At 44.3% G+C, this 17,821-nt stretch overlaps 1 protein-coding gene across 2 annotated transcripts in view; it reads left to right on the forward strand.

The window, feature by feature from the left end:
- The first annotated feature begins 803 nt into the window (after nucleotides 1–803).
- The window catches only part of CLTC (clathrin heavy chain), a 115,328-nt gene continuing 98,310 nt past the window's right edge, over nucleotides 804–17,821 (forward strand). For both annotated transcript variants that reach the window (XM_087889994.1, XM_087889990.1), the window contains exon 1: nucleotides 804–1,154. In XM_087889994.1, coding sequence (XP_087746120.1) covers nucleotides 1,113–1,154 — 42 coding nt within the window. In that variant the 5' untranslated portion in view covers nucleotides 804–1,112. The remainder of the gene's footprint in view (nucleotides 1,155–17,821) is intronic.

Below are 17,821 nucleotides of genomic sequence, written 5' to 3' on the forward strand. Positions count from 1 at the left end.
CTCCTTGTGTGAGCAGGGGGTTGGACTAGATGACCTCCAAGGTCCCTTCCAACTCCTGTCAGTTACTTATTAAATAATGTACATGATTGTTAGAATGCCCCTGTATTATGATATATGTGTGTGTGTGTGTGTGTGTATAAAATTCTATAAACGAAAGTCACAGTTTTCATCCTACTTTCGTTTTCTTTTTTTAAGGTCACCGACTCAAGGTCACCCTACCTAACCTGAGGTACAGGCGGGATTCGAACCCACAATTCCCGCGTTATCTCCTCCTCTCCCCCCCCCACTTCCGCCCTTCCATTACAAGCAGCGCCGTGGGCGGACTTCACTCCTTTAAGCATTCCACCGGGAAAGCAAACAAGGCGCTATACTTCCTCCGCCCTAGAACGTCCACCTTGCGGATCATCATCTTCTTTTTTTAATTCTAACCTCCGACCATGTGACATCCCCCCCCTCTCTCCCAGATGGGCGGAGCTCCTCTCGGAACGGAACTGACGTCCCCCCCCGCCCATGTCGCATGATGTGGCAAAAAAAAAAAAAAGAGGGAGAGAGGGATATTCAGCGCTTCGGAGAGTAGGCGGGGCTTCGGGTAGGACGACGAATCACGACGAAGACGCGGGCCGGCCGAAAGGAAGAGAGAGAGAGGGGGGGGGGAGAAAAAAAAAGTCCCTTCCGGCTTTTCCGTATCGTTCCGCCGAGCCCATTGATTCCCATAAGGCGGGTTGCGTTCTTTTCCCCCTTCTCTTCCTTCCTCCGCCCTCTCTCGGCGCGATCCTTCCGCCGCTCGGCTAATCCGCGGCAGGTGAAGGCGCAGGCAGAGCGAGGATAAGGCGGAGGCGCGGCCGCTGCGCTCCCTTCCCTCAGGAGGCCCCGTCGGTGTCCTTCCGCTCGCGCGAGCTCTTTCCGGATCGCTCGCGGGGGCTGCTGCTGCTTCTCCTCAGCGTCTCTCTCGTCTCTCTCCTCTCGCCTCTCACGGCCTGCCTGCCCCGCCATTACGAGCAGCCCTCGCCGGCTCCTCCGCTTCGCCTCCCTTGCGTTTCCTGAGGAAAGGCCAGCGCCCCATCCCCGGCGTCGGGCTGGAGCCCCCAAACCCCAACAACGCTTCCGCCGCCATGGCTCAAATCCTACCCATCCGCTTCCAGGAGCATCTCCAGGTGAGGCGGGGGCGCTCGGACTTCTCGCCGAAGGGGGGGGGTTTGTGGTGGGGGGGCGTCGTCGTGCGGGAGTCGAGTACACGTGTCGTTTTGAGAACGTGTGAAGCCTCTTTCTTTCGAGGCCCTGGGCTCCACAGGCTGCTTTCCCTTCCCCTCCCCTCCCCCCCTTTTGCTGGTTTGACAGTTGGTGGGGGTCGGCAAGGTGGGTCATTTCAAACCCCTGGTTAATTCAAACCGGTCATCCAAACCCTTGGTTATTGAAGGTGGTCAGTTCAAGATGGTCATTTCAAACCCCTGGCCATTCAAACCAGTCAGCCAAACCCCTGGTCATTGAAGGTGGTCAATTCAAGGTGGTCAGTTTAAACCCCTGGTCATTGAAGGTGCTTAGTTCAAGGTGGTCATTCAAACCCCTGGCCATTCAAACTGGTCAGCCAAACCCCTGGTCATTGAAGGTGGTCAGTTTAAAGCCCTGGTCATTGAAGGTGCTTAGTTCAAGATGGTCATTTCAAACCCCTGGCCATTCAAACCAGTCAGCCAAACCCCTGGTCGTTGAAGGTGGTCAATTCAAGGTGGTCAGTTTAAACCCCTGGTCATTGAAGGTGCTTAGTTCAAGGTGGTCATTCAAACCCCTGGCCATTCAAAACGGTCAGCCAAACCCCTGGTCATTGAAGGTGGTCAGTTTAAACCCTTGGTCATTGAAGGTGGTCAATTCAAGGTGGTCATTCAAACCCCTGGCCATTCAAACTGGTCAGCCAAACCCCTGGTCATTGAAGGTGGTCAGTTTAAAGCCCTGGTCATTAAAGGTGGTCAATTCAAGGTGGTCATTCAAACCCCTGGCCATTCAAACTGGTCAGCCAAACCCCTGGTCATTGAAGGTGGTCAGTTTAAAGCCCTGGTCATTGAAGGTGCTTAGTTCAAGGTGGTCAGTTCAAATCCCTGGCTAATTCAAATCAGGCAGCCAAACCCCTGGTCATTGAAGGTGGTCAATTCAAGGTGGTCATTCAAACCCCTGGCCATTCAAAACGGTCAGCCAAACCCCTGGTCATTGAAGGTGGTCAGTTTAAACCCCTGGTCATTGAAGGTGCTTAGTTCAAGGTGGTCATTCAAACCCCTGGCCATTCAGACTGGTCAGCCAAACCCCTGGTCATTGAAGGTGGTCAGTTTAAACCCCTGGTCATTGAAGTGCTTAGTTCAAGGTGGTCATTCAAACCCCTGGCCATTCAAACTGGTCAGCCAAACCCCTGGTCATTGAAGGTGATTAATTTAAGGTGGTCAGTTCAAACCCCTGGCTAATTCAAATCAGTCAGCCAAACCCCTGGTCATTGAAGGTGGTCAATTCAAGGTGGTCATTTCAAACCCCTGGCCATTCAAACTGGTCAGCCAAACTCCTGGTTATTGAAGGGTGGTCAGTTCACCGTGGTCATTCAAGATCCCCACACATATACACACATATCCCAATTCTCTATTTACAGTGGCAACTGGCCCATGCATGAATACCTATATTTTGTACTCCATAAATGAATAAACTCGCTTCTCTGGTCGACTGGTGGGGGTGGGTGGATTGGAAGGGGCGGCCCGAGAAGCGAGTTTATTCATTTATGGTGCAAAATATATGTTATCCATGCATGCCCAGTTGCCATTGTAAATAGGGAATTGGGGTAGGTGTCTATGTGTGAGCTTGAATGACCACCTTCAATGACCACCTTAAATTGACCACTTTGAATGACCCAGGGGTTTGAATGGATACCCTTGTCTTTCTTCCCTAATTAATTCAAATTAGGTTTAAATTACTCCCACTTGCAGGCACTTCCCCCCCCCCTCTCCTTTTCTCCTCCTGATGAGTTGGAACAGGAGGATTAGAAATGTGTGTACATGTCATTTTTTCTGCCTGCCTTGTATTATGGCATTTTGGATCATGGCTCTGCTGTGGCAAAAGAAGCAATAATAGGGGAGGTTGACAGTATGAGGGTTTAACTGTTGTTTTTCAATGGGAGAACTAAAATGGGCTTAGGGAGGGAAGCCTGTTTGGGCACTCTGGGTGTTCATGCACGTACTTGAATGAACCTGGCTTGATTTCCTGATATCTCCATTTAATCCTGCCTATGCTGGCTTCCTCTTTCACTGGGCCTTGACTTTCAACAGGTGTACAGGATGGAAGGTGAAGGTAGGCAGGCTTCTGGTTTCCTTCTCCCAATTTTGGGTTTCCATGTGAGTTGGAGTGGGGAAAGGTCCCTATAGGAAAAGAAGAGGGTATTTATTCTGGGTTAAAGTGGCCGGAAAAAATTGTGGGAAGAGGAAGGTTTCAAGTTAAGGGCCTTTAATTTGGAAGGAGCTAAGACGAAAAGGAAAGAGGTTAGATTCAAATGTGTGTGTAGTATTCTGGGTGCAGATTGAAGCAGGTGTGGTGGCTGAAACTTAGGGAAGTAATTCAGAAAGGTTGGCGGCATTACGAAGGTGGATGGGTGTGAGTAGTTTAGCAGAAATCTAAGACAAAAGAGTAACTGGGGAGTTGACTTCCTTATTTCTCCTTGGCAAAGGAACTAAGGGTAGTTCTGCAGGTTGGCGGTCTCGGTACAACCCGGCTTGATGCCTGGAGATCTGGAGGGAGCAAATTAATGAAACTGTTAATGGGGGACTGAGCTGAACTGGCAGAATTAGCAGAAAACTGAGGGGGAGAGGTGTGAGTTGCCACTGGATGGGAGACGGGTAGATAGGCTTGTATAACAGGTTAGCTAAGAGCGGTAATTAGGAATCGGAGATAAACATGGATGATCCAACCGAGGGAGGTTTATTTTTAGTTATCGGGCATCTCTGTTTATGTTTTCAGTATATAACAGATTTTTCACCCCTTGGTTCATTAAGACTGAATCTGATGAGGGGTAATAGTGGGATTGGCAATGAAGGATAGGATGGTTGTGAGTTTGGGAGGGGGGGGAATAGCATTAATGTGAAAATTGGAGCAGGTTGAAAATTATTTGTAATCTTTGGAATTCAGAAAGTGGGTAGGCAGCAGTAACTCAAACTTAAGTTGATGGTGTATTGTTAGAGTTTAAAAAGCTCAGATATTGTGGCATCTGCTCATTTTGAGATTTGTTAAGTGGAGGGGAAGGAATGCTTAATCCTTTGCAGATTTGGACTGTAGAAATGCAATTGATAGCAGTTAGCTTAGGTTTTTAAGTGTAAGGAATACATTGACAATTCCTTTCGAGTGAGGTTTTGAAGATTCATTAATATTGCTTGTCTTTATGAGTGTGCAGTACAAGAAATGTAATGATGGGAACAGATGCAGTTGTGTTCTCCATAAGTCCCAGAAATAATTCCAAGAGTTTCCAAAGTATTGTAGAGGGAGGGGGAACACCCTAGCTGTTCTAGACATGGACCCCTAACCACGGGAGCAACCTATAGTACAGTAGTTAGAGGAAAACCTGCCTGCTTCTGCACATTTCCCAGTGTATGTTGCCAAGGACAGTTTGTTTTTAGGAGCCAGTTGTTGACTTAACTCTTGAAAGAGATGTAGGTTTAACCTTCCATACTGTACTTTGATGCTTCCTTCCACCTTTAAGAGCAGGGGCATCACTTTTGCGTGGCTGTTCTGACTTCAGGGTACTCGTGTTCTGCTTTGTTCAGGAATGTGTCTGCAGGAAGATCCAAACCTTGTTTAACTGTCTGCATGTGTGTAAGGCCAGGATTTAAGCACCTTCTGTACTGCCATCCCTATTGTTGCAACTTCAAGCGAATATCTAATCCTGAATATCTATCTAATCCTTGCTGCGTGGGCGGGATACAGCTCTTCCTCCAAAGCTGCCTGCTGGGAGACGCATCAAAGGGTAGGCGAGCAGGGAAAAGGGTTTCTAGATTCATTCGCCCGCAAAGCCGCCCTGTCTTTCAACAAAAAATGAATCCTCAAGATTTGTCTTGAAGTTACAGGCCCTTTCCCAAACAGGCATATGGCTATTGGCTCGTTCTATACAGCTTGCTTTTTAAAAAAAAAAAAAAAAACAACCTGTGAATTGTGGAATTGACTCTATACTTAAAAGAGTCATTCTCTACTTTGGGGTTTAAACATATTTTTTTAAAAAAACAATAATGCTGTTTCTAACATGCTATGCCATGAAGCACGGTGGGTGTAGGTTTCCTGGCTGCCTAGACTTTTATCAGCTGGTCTTGGAGGGAGCTTAGGCACTTCCTCTTGGAACACAATCACGTTGTACTTTACTTTCTGGAATGTTTGCTTTTATTGCAGTGATAAGAGTTTTAATAAAACCATTTGAGTCTCAGGATGGCAGTTCTGTATAGAACAGACTGTGGGTGTCCTTAACAAGAATATGCCCTTTGTGTGTTTCTTTGTCTCCACATAAACTTGGCATTCAGTCCGATGTCGGGGTTTTAAAAACACGACTCCAAAATACCCTCTTTATTCTTGGTGGGTAGGAAAAATTCTTCCTTTTTGCTATTCACTCTTACTCATTTTCTAAATAAATATCCTTCATTCAAATGGAGAGAAAAACACCCTGCAAAACTTCTCAGCTTGGATACCACCTGTCTTACAGATGCTTATATGGCCCTGTTTATCAACCTGGGCAGCTTGAAGATGTGTGGACTTCGACTCCCAGAATTGCTGGCTGGGGAATTCTGGGAGTTGAAGTCCACACGTCTTCAAGCTGCCAAGGTTGAGAAACGCTGCTATCGGGAGTTAAAACCCAGTCGCATCTCTATTCAATTTATATAGCTGCCTATATACCACATACTTCTGGGTGTCTCACAGACTTTCTGGATCTTTGAAATCTCCAGGTGCATTTCGGTTTGAAAAGAAAATCTATAAATTGCATTTTTCTAACCAAGACCCTTTATTTCATACTTGTGTGGATTTTGCTTAATGAGCTTGTAAAACACACTTTGCTTTCCAGAGCAGATTTTTGTTTTGCTTGGTTTTGTTTTGGAAAAGAGTATATACAGTATTCATTTCTGGAAAATTCCTGTGTGATTTCTGCCAAAGTTGTTGCCAAGAAGTCTGCATAGAATGATAAAGCAAAATGTATGCATAGGAAACGTTGATGAGAGGCAGTGCTGCTCATACTGTATTATCACACTTGTGTGTGTGTGTGTGTTTTTTTTTTTTTTACTGGTGATTGGATTCCTCTAAAATAAGATAAAACACTGCATTCATAATTTCAGTACTTAAAAAGGTTACTTGGTGTGAATCTTTCTGGAGCTGCTAATTTGCTTTAAAACATAATTACATTTAATTATTATTAAACACCAGATTTACAAATATGGCTGTGTTTCTTTTTCTCAGCACAAAAAGTTCAGGATATCTCAGTGCTGAGACACCTGAGCCTTAAACTCCAATTTATGTTATGGGAAAGTGTAGTTGCTCACAAAGTAACTTTGGTGTACATGTATGAACACATTTGCATCTTGTACTTTCCAGTAACACAGGGTTCCCAAGTAATGTTCCCAACCAGCAATTACACCTCAGTTGCAACAAAATTGACACTTCTGTACAAACTTATAGTCATTTATTTGGAACCATTATCAGTGTGACTTTGGGGTCATGCAAAACCATGAAAGAAAAACACAAAGGAACATAGCACCACTTCAAACCAACCGCAACAATTAAAAGATGATCAAAAGTAATCCATATGGGGCCTCTCCAGTTAGGAAATTGACTCATTCAAACTCGGGTCCCAGAGGAAGAGCCAAGTCTTAACCAAAAGTCTGCAGGTTGGAGCATTATCTCCCTTGAGGGGAGATAATTTCTTTCCCTGAGATACGAAATACAGGGACGATGTGATGGGCTTCTCCTGAAAAAGTAGCTCTAACATCACAGAATCATGGACCGGTATCCTCTTCTCCAGGTCTTTGCAGCTTCTGGTTTCTTTAGTTACTACCAATATAGCTAATGGGAAGATGTGGGGAATTGCCATCTGGGGTTTCTCAGGGATTACTCAGGGTAGTCTACGTATCCCAGAAGAGAGCTGTCGAAGCTCTGCATCAGTATTTTTCAACCTTTGCCACGTTAAGATGTGTGGACTTCAACTCCCAGAATTCCTCAGCCAGTGCTGCTGGTTGGGGACTTCTGGGGGTTGAAGTCCACACATCTCGGTTGAAAAACACTGCTCTACATGAACTCTGGGGAGCGTGGGAAAAAATTAATTTTTGGCTATCATGAGAAGTACAGGTACTCATCAACTTATGATCACAATTGAGCCCCAAATTTATGTTGCTAGATGAAACATTTGTTAAGTGAGTTTGCCCCATTTTACGACCTTTCTTGCCACAGTTGTTAAATGAATCATTGCAGTTGTTAAGTTAGCTACGTGGTTAAGTGAATCTGGCTTCCCCATTCACGTAGCATGTCAGAAGGTCACAAAACAGGATCACGTGACACACACACACACACATGCACACATACCCGGGACATTACAACGGTCATAAATATGAGCCACTTGCCAAGCGTCTGAATTTTGATCACATGACCATGGGGATGCTGCAATGGTGGTTAAGTATGAAAAACGATCAGTCACTTTTTTCAGTGCTGTCGTAACTTTGAATGGTCCCTAAATGAACAGTTGTTGAGGACTCCCTGTATTGTTTCTCTGAGGGAGATAGGCGGTTTAGAAATAGGAAATATAAATAAATAAATCCAGGTATTGACATTCAAGGGGGGAAAAGGGGGGGATATAGGAAAAGCAAGGTGAAATTGTAATGGATAGGAATTCTTCGTGAACTCAATGTTTGATGACACCGAAGAGATAAAATGAAGGAGTTGTTTGAAACATGGATGATTATTAACATAGCTAACAGGGCATACGTGAGTCTTTCCCTTTGTTGTACCCTCCAAATGTGTTGGCTATTACCAGGACAGGTATCACAATTTGTAGGCCAAAGCTAATTCTATTGCAAAAAAATAAAATTGTTTTAGCTTTGTTGTATGCCATCCATAGTGTTCTGCCCCAGCTACGGATCCCAAGGAACGCAGCACACACAAACTCCGAACAAAACTCAGTTTACTTCAAAACACAGTCTTTTGCAAATGCAGGCTGTTAATAAAACGTTCTTAACAACGTGCCAGAAATTCCACAGATGATAGCGTCTTCCTAGAGTTGACAGAAAGCCCAGAAGCAATGTTTGCAGAGAAAATCCAAACTCAATGATCAGCCAATGAACATTGTTTCCTGCAGCTTTTTACAAGCTGTGTGCACTCTTAAATAGGCTAAGGGAGTGGCCAATTAGCCCCAAGCCTTACTCTCGGGGAGACCTCCTCCTGAGGAACCACTCCTGCCTTTTAACAGCTCTGCACGCCCGTGCATCGAGAAGAGGCTCCTCCTCTTCTTCCTCTTCACTTAAAGGAGCCTTTGGAGGTTCTGAAGGTCCAGGCTGAATCCCCACCTCTGGCACCACATCTTCTTCAGCCTCCTCGCTGTCCGACTCGAGCGCTGGCTGCACAGGCTGCTGGCGTGACACCACACCAGCCTCCTCCTCCTCAGGATCAGCAACAATCGGCGCAGGCCGCTGCCGGGCCACAACACATAGTCACTTATCTCTTGAGTTTGGCAGCTACATAAATTTGTTTAAAACAGGTAGTCCTCAACAACAGTTCATTTAGTCACTGTTCGAAGTTACAATGACTTATGACCATTCTTCACACTGTTGCAGCTTCCCCATAGTCACGTGATTCAAATTCAGAAGCTTGGCAACCAATTTATCTTTATGACGTTTGCAGGATCCCGGGGTCACGTGATTCCCTCCTTTTGCGACCTCCTGATAAGGAAAGTCAATGGGGAAAGCCAGATTCATTTAACAGCCATGTTACTGACATAATAACTGCAGTGATTCACTTAACAACTGTGGCGGGAAAGGTCATAAAATGGGGGCAAAACTCACTTAACAACTGTCTCGCTTAGGCACAGAAATTTGGGGCTCTATTGTGTTTGTAAGTCAAGCACCACCTATAAATAAAAATAAATTCACTACCCAAAAGAGTCCCTGTGGTGGCTCAGCGTTTGCAGCCTTGGTGAAATTGTATCGAGCTGTGAGACTTTCTACAAACCCCTTAGTAAATGTGAGCTCAAAGTGGACTGGCTGGTAAGAATGGTTGTCATTAATGGTTAATGTGTGTATTCTGGAAAAGTTTCCACTGCCCTGTTTTTCTAGTTAACTTTCTAGCGTTCTAAAGAGCAGGCCCATTTTTACTTTTGCTCCCTAAGTGCGTTTATCCGATCTTTTATGCGGTGAATAAATGATGTACATCTTTAAGATGAACACGTCATCATTGAGTGAAATTACTGATGCAATTGTTATATTAATATCCTCCTATCTCAAGCATCCTGGAAGCTGTTCATAGATAGCAGCGGAAAAAAAAGACCTCCGAGATCCCTTCCAGCCCAGTGATTCCATGTTCTGTGAAGACAGCGGAATGAAAAACTAATTGAAAAAGACAACTTGCAGCCTTTAAACCCCAAAACATTTCTTGAACAGAGCTCAGAAGGCTTTTTTTTTATCCAGAGTGCAGTTTATACATTTAGACCAGAACTGACAGAGAAGAAGGCCCTTTCCTTCTGGCCTGAAAAAAAAGTATTAATATGAAGATGTTCTTATAAGAGTTCAAAGCATAGATATCTGTGCCAAAGGACATAATCTGCCCTACAGAAAATCTGCCTGTACAGAAGGGTAGCAGTTCAATCCTGGCACCCACCATTCCTGCCATCTTGTTGACTTCTGACACCCCCACCCCCCCATCGCAATGTCCTGATAGCTTCCTAATGATACCGGCAAGGCAGTATTTCAGGCTGAGAGATGTTTAGTTTTGTAAAAGGTTGAAACCAAAATCTAAATTTGTGTTGGAGGAACACTTGGCATTCATTATAGGTTCAGTACAGGCTTGGTGTGAGATCTGTTAATTGCATTTGACATCAATCTTGGCACTTGTGTATGATTTGATCATTCTGCCAAGCAGCGTCATGGGTTTTAAATATTATAAACAATATTTGGATATTTTTTATTCAAACCTTCAGATTTGAAGAAAAATGATAGTTAAGGGGTTTGGGTTTTGCTTTGGGTTTGGAGTGATTATAATTGGGAGGGAAACTTTCTCCTGGGTTGGCAATTAGACAGCATCGTGTACCATCTGCAGCTGTGATTCTGCATAACGTAACGTGCGTTTATTTGTTAAATTTATATGCCGCCCAGAGTCTCATTGCAGTGTGAATGTAAGCATCATGTAAATTTAAGAAATAAACATGGCTGTAAGTCCCATTAAAGTCAGGAGCGTTATTCTGAGTTGGCAAGGCCAGGATGGGTGCTGTGGCTTAAATATACCTTTGCAGATAAAACTGCTTTTTATTTAACATTAATAGAAGTTGGGGGGAAATAAATCATCCATGGCTGAAAACTGTTCTTATCTCCTTTTTTTAAAAAGGGTTTTGATGAAAAAAAACACACCCCTCTTTTCTGTGGAACATCATTAAGAAAGATTTAAGAACAAAGCTTGACTATGTGTTCTGGCTTGCTAAACAAGTTGCTGGGAATATCCCCGTAGCTGTTTCTTCTCTTGACAAGAGATAGTTTGGTTTCCACCGAATACCTCCTGAAAGCGGTGAATTTCTGAGGTTGGAGTCTGATTGTAGCTCGATCTCCTCAGGCCTCAGCTGTTACATCAAATTGGTTCTCGAAAGGCTAGAAGAACCCCCTGCATAGGGTCTTAAGAACTTCCAGAGTCTCAGGAAATAAATACTTAAAGGACTCCTCTGTAATGTGACAGGAGGGAGATCGTGGCAGCTGTAGAATGGAGCTTCCCCATTGAATTTTGTTCTCTCAAGAATTGCAGGAGTGACAGTTCTGAAAAACGGGGGGTAGTATAATAGAGCCAGCTTGGTCTAGTGCAGGGGTCAGCAACCCGCGGCTCTGGAGCCGCATGTGGCTCTTTCATCCCTCTGCTGTGGCTCCCTGTTGCTGGTCGGCTCCACAATTGATAGGGCTTTCGGTTAGGACAGGTAGAGGAAAAAGGATGCCGTGCTAGGAGGAGACTCTATGGTGGGGGAACGGACTTCCAGTCAGCAGAGGAAAAAGGATGCCGTGCTAGGAGGAGACTCTATGGTGGGGGAACCAGACTTCCCATCAGCAGAGGAAAAAGTACGCCATGCTAGGAGGAGACTCTATGATGGGGGAACCAGACTTCTGGTCAGCTCCAGAATTGAACAGGGGCTTCCGTTTAGGACCTTTGTGGCTCTTTGAGTGTTGAAGGTTGCCGACCCCTGGTCTAGTGGCTAAGGCACCAGGCTAGAAACCTAGGAGACTCTGAGTTCTAGTCCCGCCTTAGACAAGAAAACCAGCTGGGTGATTTGGGGCCAATCACCAGGAGATGGTGAGTTCTAGCCCTGCTTTAGGCATGAAAGCCGGTTGGATGACTTTGGACCCAGTCGCTCTGAGTCCAACCCACTTCACAGGATTGTTGTGTAGAAAATAGGAGACATACATGTTTGCCACCTTGAGTTGCTTATAAAGAAATAAAAGTGGGATAAATATCCCCCAAAATCTAATTTAATAATAAATAATATTTTGCAATTATACAGCTTGCAAAAATAGAGCAGGCAGCGGGGAGCCAGTGAGAGTAAGCACCCAACTAGTTAAGTCGTTGCCCATTGTGGATCCCCCAGGGACAAAAAGACAGCGGGGTGGATCATTTCAAGGAAAGTATTTTCAGGTGCTGCAAATGACCTACTTCTTAAAAGTCCCTTGCCTGCCAAATAATTCAACCTTTCAGCTGACCAGGAATGCATTATTCAAGTGGTACTATCAGCCTCTTGGTGATAACAAAGGAAATGGACATAGCTGTTCATTTTCATAGCTGCTCATTTTGTTTTGGTAGTGGCCTGTCCTCTCAGGTGTGTAAAAGAAGGGTGGCTTCTTTTGCACAAGGAAGATTCTGTGAAGGAACATCTACCTATAGCTATTTACTCTGTCTATCATGTAAGAGACGTGCTTAGGAGTGGCATAGTAGCCTAGTGATGAAGACTCTTGCCTCCCACTTGGAAGGTTGAGAGTTGAATCCTAGGTAGTTGCAAATGTTTTTCTCCTATGAAGCAAAGAAAAAAAAATGCTGCTGTGAACTTCATGCTGGTGTCAGGAAGGGCATCCAGGTAGTAAATGCTCAGCTCCATTCAGTCTCCCCAACTCTACCCTGAATTAAGGGATTATAGGATTGTAAAAGGAGTTTTTAAGAGACATGCTTATGTTCTAGTCAGAATCTGGGGGCGGGGGGTCTTCTCAATCTCTTTGTGGTGTGTTTTCCAGCGTATGCTAGGGAATTCTGGGAGCTGAAATCCACTCGGCTTGCAAAGTTGCAAAGGTTGAGAAACACTGGCCTACAATTTCAACTGAAAAATGAGAGAACTACTACCCTAGTTGTCTCTGACAAAGAAATATTGCCTGCAGACGAACACTTGGAAGCTTTGCTAATGTCTCTCTGGGGTGCCCCACACAACACTCTGAAACGTTCCCTTCATTCTTCAGTTCAACGATCTCTTTTCTAGCCCAATTTGTGGTCATCAAGCAGCGAAACCTTTGCAAACAGGAAGAGGACCGGTCGTCAGTGCCACAAGGGATTGACTTATATGCTGATAGGCAAAGGACTGCAGTGCAAATTAAGTAGCCTGATGGCCGATTGAAAACTAATCGTACTTATAATAGGATTATATCCCTGCCAGTTGGACTTCAGCTCTCCTTTAATGGCTCTTTGAAGGGATGGGAACTCAGAAAGTAGCAGTAAAAACATAAGTACCGTGTTTGCCAAACATATGGCTAGGAGAGCTTTATATCTCCTTTAAGAATATGTGTAATTAGTGTACTGAGGGAATTTAGATTGTATGTATTCTTCAACTATAATTTCCTGCAGGGCTCTCTCTCCCTGGTTGTGTCCACTGCAGTGGTGGGTTGCCCCCGGTTCGCACCGGTTCTATAGAACCGGTAGTAAAACCGGCGGGAGGCTCCGCCCACCGACCACGACATCATCAGAATGCTTCTGTGCATGTGCAGAAGCTTCTGCGCAAGTGGTCCCATTGCAAACCAGTAGTAAAGGTAAGTAGAACCCACCCCTGGTCCATTGGTCTTGTAACATTCAACAGGTGAGGCATGTTCCAGATGCATTAGGGCAGGGATGTCAAACTCAATGTCATTGAGGGCCGCATCAGGGTTGTGTTTGACCTCGGGATGGGGTGGGGCGTGGGGTGGCCAAGGTGGGCATGGCCAGCTTGAGGTCACTCATGTTGGCACCTGTGGTGGCCCGAGCGCTCTGCCAGCAAAAAGGGGCTCATGAGTTCAGTTTTCGCTGGCAGAGGGACCGTTGGGCCGTCTTCCGCTGTTTCCAGAGCAGACCCGCGGGCCTGATCTAAGCCCTGGCAGGATCCAGCCCCCGGACCTTGACTTTGGCACCCCTACATTAGGGCATCATCTAGCACAGAGGTCTTCAAACTTGGCAGCTTTAAGACTTGTGGACTTCAACTCCCAGAATTCTGGGAGTTGAAGTCCACAAGTCTTAAAGCTGCCAAGTTTGAGGAGCCCTGATCTAGCAGTTCCCTGGAGGAGAGCTTTTTCTGTTATGGCCCCTGCTCTTTGGCACATCATTTCCCCCAGAATGACAGTTTGTCCTGACCCTTCTGGCTTTCCGTATGACTCTTCAAAGCATGTCCCCAAAGTGGTGTTTTTTTTCCCCAAAAGGCAACTGGACCTTCTTGGGTTTTATTTTTTTTCCCTTTGAAAACGTTTTACTTCTCATCCAAAGCTTCTACAGTTCTGAAGATGCTGAACTGAACAAACGAGAATCTCCACAGAACTCTAAAAACATAGTTTTATTTATCTTAATAAATTTACATGCTGCCCTTCTCACTGTTACAGTGACTCTGTAAACAATGGTTTTATGACCAAGCCTGAGGCTCAGAGTGTGTGGTTAATAGCAATAGCACTTAGACTTATATACTGCTTCACAATGCTTTACAGCCCTCTCTAAGCGGTTTACAGAGTCAGCGTATTGCCCCCCAACAATGTGGGCCCTCATTTTACCCACCTCGGATGGAAGGATGGAAGGCTGAGTCAATCTTGACGTAAACTTGAGTTAAGCCTGTATCATGATTATATGATACTGCTTATGCGGTCCATAGTCACCCTATCGGGGATGACTGAAATATAAATTTAATAAAGAAATATTGATTATATTTGTTAAATTTATTTGCCACCTATCCTGCTGTGGAGGTACTCTTGGCACCTTATAACAATAAAAATTATGTTGTATTGTTTAATCTCACTTGCTCTATGTGTTATATATTGTTACGATTTTATTTTATTTTTATTCCCTATTAGCTGCCAAAGCCATATGTTTGAGATCGGTAGCCAAGCACAGATTGAAAATAAATATGTACAAAGCTGGTAAGGGGCACTCTTGAAATAAACCTGTATGTCCCCATATCCTGAGGGACCAAACATAATTTTTGAGAAATCAAGTGTACCATTGTAACAATGTGAATTGTTACACAATTTTAAAACAAAGCATTGATAAGATTCAGTCATTCTGCAGCAACAATTACACACAGGTTTTTTTTTCTCTATATTCCAGCCCTCCCAGGTTTTTTCCCCCCCTTTCACCTGGGAGAAATAGTTTATCTTGTAATGTGTGATTATGCAAGCATGCCACAATTTACTTGGTACTGAAACGTTTTATTTAAAATGTGCTTCACACAATCCCACATCGTATAGCTGAGCATGTATGCCTTCCCTTGCTTCATTTTTTCCCCTCGCTTTCTGGCTTTTAAAACTGAACTCTTCCTGCAAAGTTTTGCAGTGCTTTTCTCATCTGACTTCCTGTGTTGATTGTCTTGTGACATTCTAAGGATTTTATTCGAATACAAGCTTTTTTGGTAGACAAGAAATCAGCTCAGCAAAAGTATATGCCAGTTTTCCTTTAACTTCCTTTGTAAGATTAAAAGTTGGCAAGGCAGATTATACAGAAATATTTTAAAAAATGCACAATTGTTTTAGACTTTTTTTCCATATGATATATATATCTATAGATAGATGTAAAGTTTTGTATCTGATCTCATGAAATATGTAATTGAATAACAGAATATCAGACTTGGAAGGGACCTTGGAGGTCTTCTAGTCCAACCCCCTGCTCAAGCAGGAGACTCTATACCATTCTGGACAAATGGTTGTCCAATCTCTTCTTAAAAACCTCCAGTGTTGGAGCACCCACAACTTCTGGAGGCAAGTAGTTCCACGGATTGTTCTCATTGTCAGGAAAATTCTCCTTATTTCTAGGTTGGCTCTCTCTTTAATGATCTTCCACCATTTTTGCCCTGCCCTCAGATACTTTGGAAAACAGGTAGACCATCTCTGTGACAGCCCCTCAAATATTGGAAGACTGCTATCATGTCACCCCTAACCGGGATGGTATAAGCCAGGTCTTCTGCCTTGGCCAGGGGGTGGACTAGAAGACCTCCAAGGTCCCTTTGAGCCGTATGATACTATTATCAGTGGAAGGGATGTTCAGGTAAGCCAGCGTCCGTTCTGATTACCCTTCTCTCCATTTGACTAGACATAACCAGTTCCTGCAACCGTTCAACATGCTGTAGCCTCCAGACCCCTAATTATCTTTCTTCTGCACTATTTCTAGAGTCTCCACATTTATTTTTTTTAATTTCATGGCGACCAAAATTGGACGCAGTATTCCAAGTGTGGTCTTTGTTGTTGTTAGTTGTAAAGTCGTGTCCGATCCATCGCGATCCCATGGACAACATTCCTCCAGGCCTTCCTGTCCCCTACCATCCTCTGGAGCCCATTTAAGCTCACGCCGACTGCTTCAGTGACTCCATCCAGCCACCTCGTTCTCTGCCGTCTCCTTCTTCTCCTTTTGCCCTCCATCGTTCCCAGCATGAGGCTCTTCTCCAGTGAGTCCTTCCTTCTCATTGGGTGGCCAAAGTATTTGAGTTTCATCTACAGGATCTGGCCTTCTAAAGAGCAGTCAGGGTTGATCTCCTCTAGGACTGACTGGTTTGTTTGCCTTGTAGTCCAAGGGACTCGCAGGAGTCTTCTCCAGCACCAGAGTTCAAAGGCCCCAATTCTTTGGCGCTCAGCCTTTCTAATACTTTCACAGTCATACAAAACATTATAAAGTGACTAAAACCTCACTTTCTCTTGATTCTATCCCTCTGTTAACGCAGCCTACAATGGCCTAGATACTTCCTGTTTTGGTATTCAAACTCCCACTCTGACCGTAGTATCCTGTTAGAGGTCTGGTTGAGATAAAATATGTTGTAGACCTGTTTTTTGTTTTTGATCCGGGAACAGAACAATGGCTTACTTATGGTTGTGCATTATCAAAACTAGTACACACTGCATTTTCAGCATTTTTGTGCACTTCCTTTTGGAAAGCGAGCTCTTCTAGGAAATAATGCTGACTACCTAGCAAGAAAAAGGTCAACGGGTTTGCCACAGTCAGCATCTTTTTCCCCCCTTAATTGTGTTTCAGCTGGTGAGGCTCATTGACAAGAACATCAAAATACGTTTCCACAAGCATCAGGCTTATTCTTAGCTCTTTAGCTATGGGATCTCGTCGGGAAGGGACCTGGGCTATATATATTTTTCAATCCGGCTGTTCGTAGAATCGGACGTACTTAAAGCTGGACAGCTAATTGTGTGCTTGCTGTTTTTTTTTTTTTTTTTATAGTTGTGTTACATTATGATGTTTGAATATCCCAAAGGTCCTTTTTCAGGAGGCAACTTGACTCAGTTGTTTTTTATTTATTTATTTATTAATTTTATTTCTATACCGCCCTTCTCCCGAAGGACTCAGGGCGGTGTACAGCCTGATTAAAAGCACAAAGACAGACAAAATTTAAAAATAATTAAAATTATTAAATAATTGGCTCAATTATAAAACCCCCAAATTTAAAATCCCACATTTAAAACCAATTAAAATCTTTACCGTGATAGCCCGGCCTGGCGGAACAACAAGGTTTTGAGGGCACAGTGAAATATACGGAGGTCGGAGATCTTATGCATTTCCGGGGGCAGTTCATTCCAAAGGGCAGGGGCTCCCACAGAGAAGGCCCTCCCCCTGGGTGTCGCCAGCCGACATAATTTGGCTGATGGCACCCTGAGGAGACCCTCTCTGTGGGAGTGGACTGGCCGGTGGGAGGCTACTGGTGGCAGAAGACGGTCTCGAAGAAGACGCTTCTTCAGTTCCGACTGGATGGTGGGGAATGGAAGGATTTATATTCCTTGCAGACAGTCAGAGCTGAAGAAGCTTCTTGGATGAGAAGCGAAACGTCTTCAAAAGAAAAAACAAGGAAGTCCAGTTTCCTCCTGAAAAAGCACCTTTGGGACAACCATGACCTGGATGAATGAGAATCTCTATAGACTTAAATTTGTATAGTTTTTATCTCTTTTCAGATGCCCAGACTCATGTATTTGAAACAGGTAACCATATAAATTACAGTAATAAATAGCGGTATAGAGCAGGGTGCCCGACCCCTGGTCTGTGGACCAGTACCGTAAGCCATGGACAACTCGCCTCGGGACAATTTACTGTGGGACAATTTTATTTCATTATTTAAAATAAATAAAAAAATATTTCAATTTTTGCCATTCACATTTCAATTCCTCCCTCTTTTTGC

This window comes from Pantherophis guttatus, chromosome 1, assembly GCF_059756535.1.
Source record: "Pantherophis guttatus breed Tessera chromosome 1, ASM5975653v1, whole genome shotgun sequence".
In the NCBI taxonomy this organism is placed as follows: domain Eukaryota; kingdom Metazoa; phylum Chordata; class Lepidosauria; order Squamata; family Colubridae; genus Pantherophis; species Pantherophis guttatus.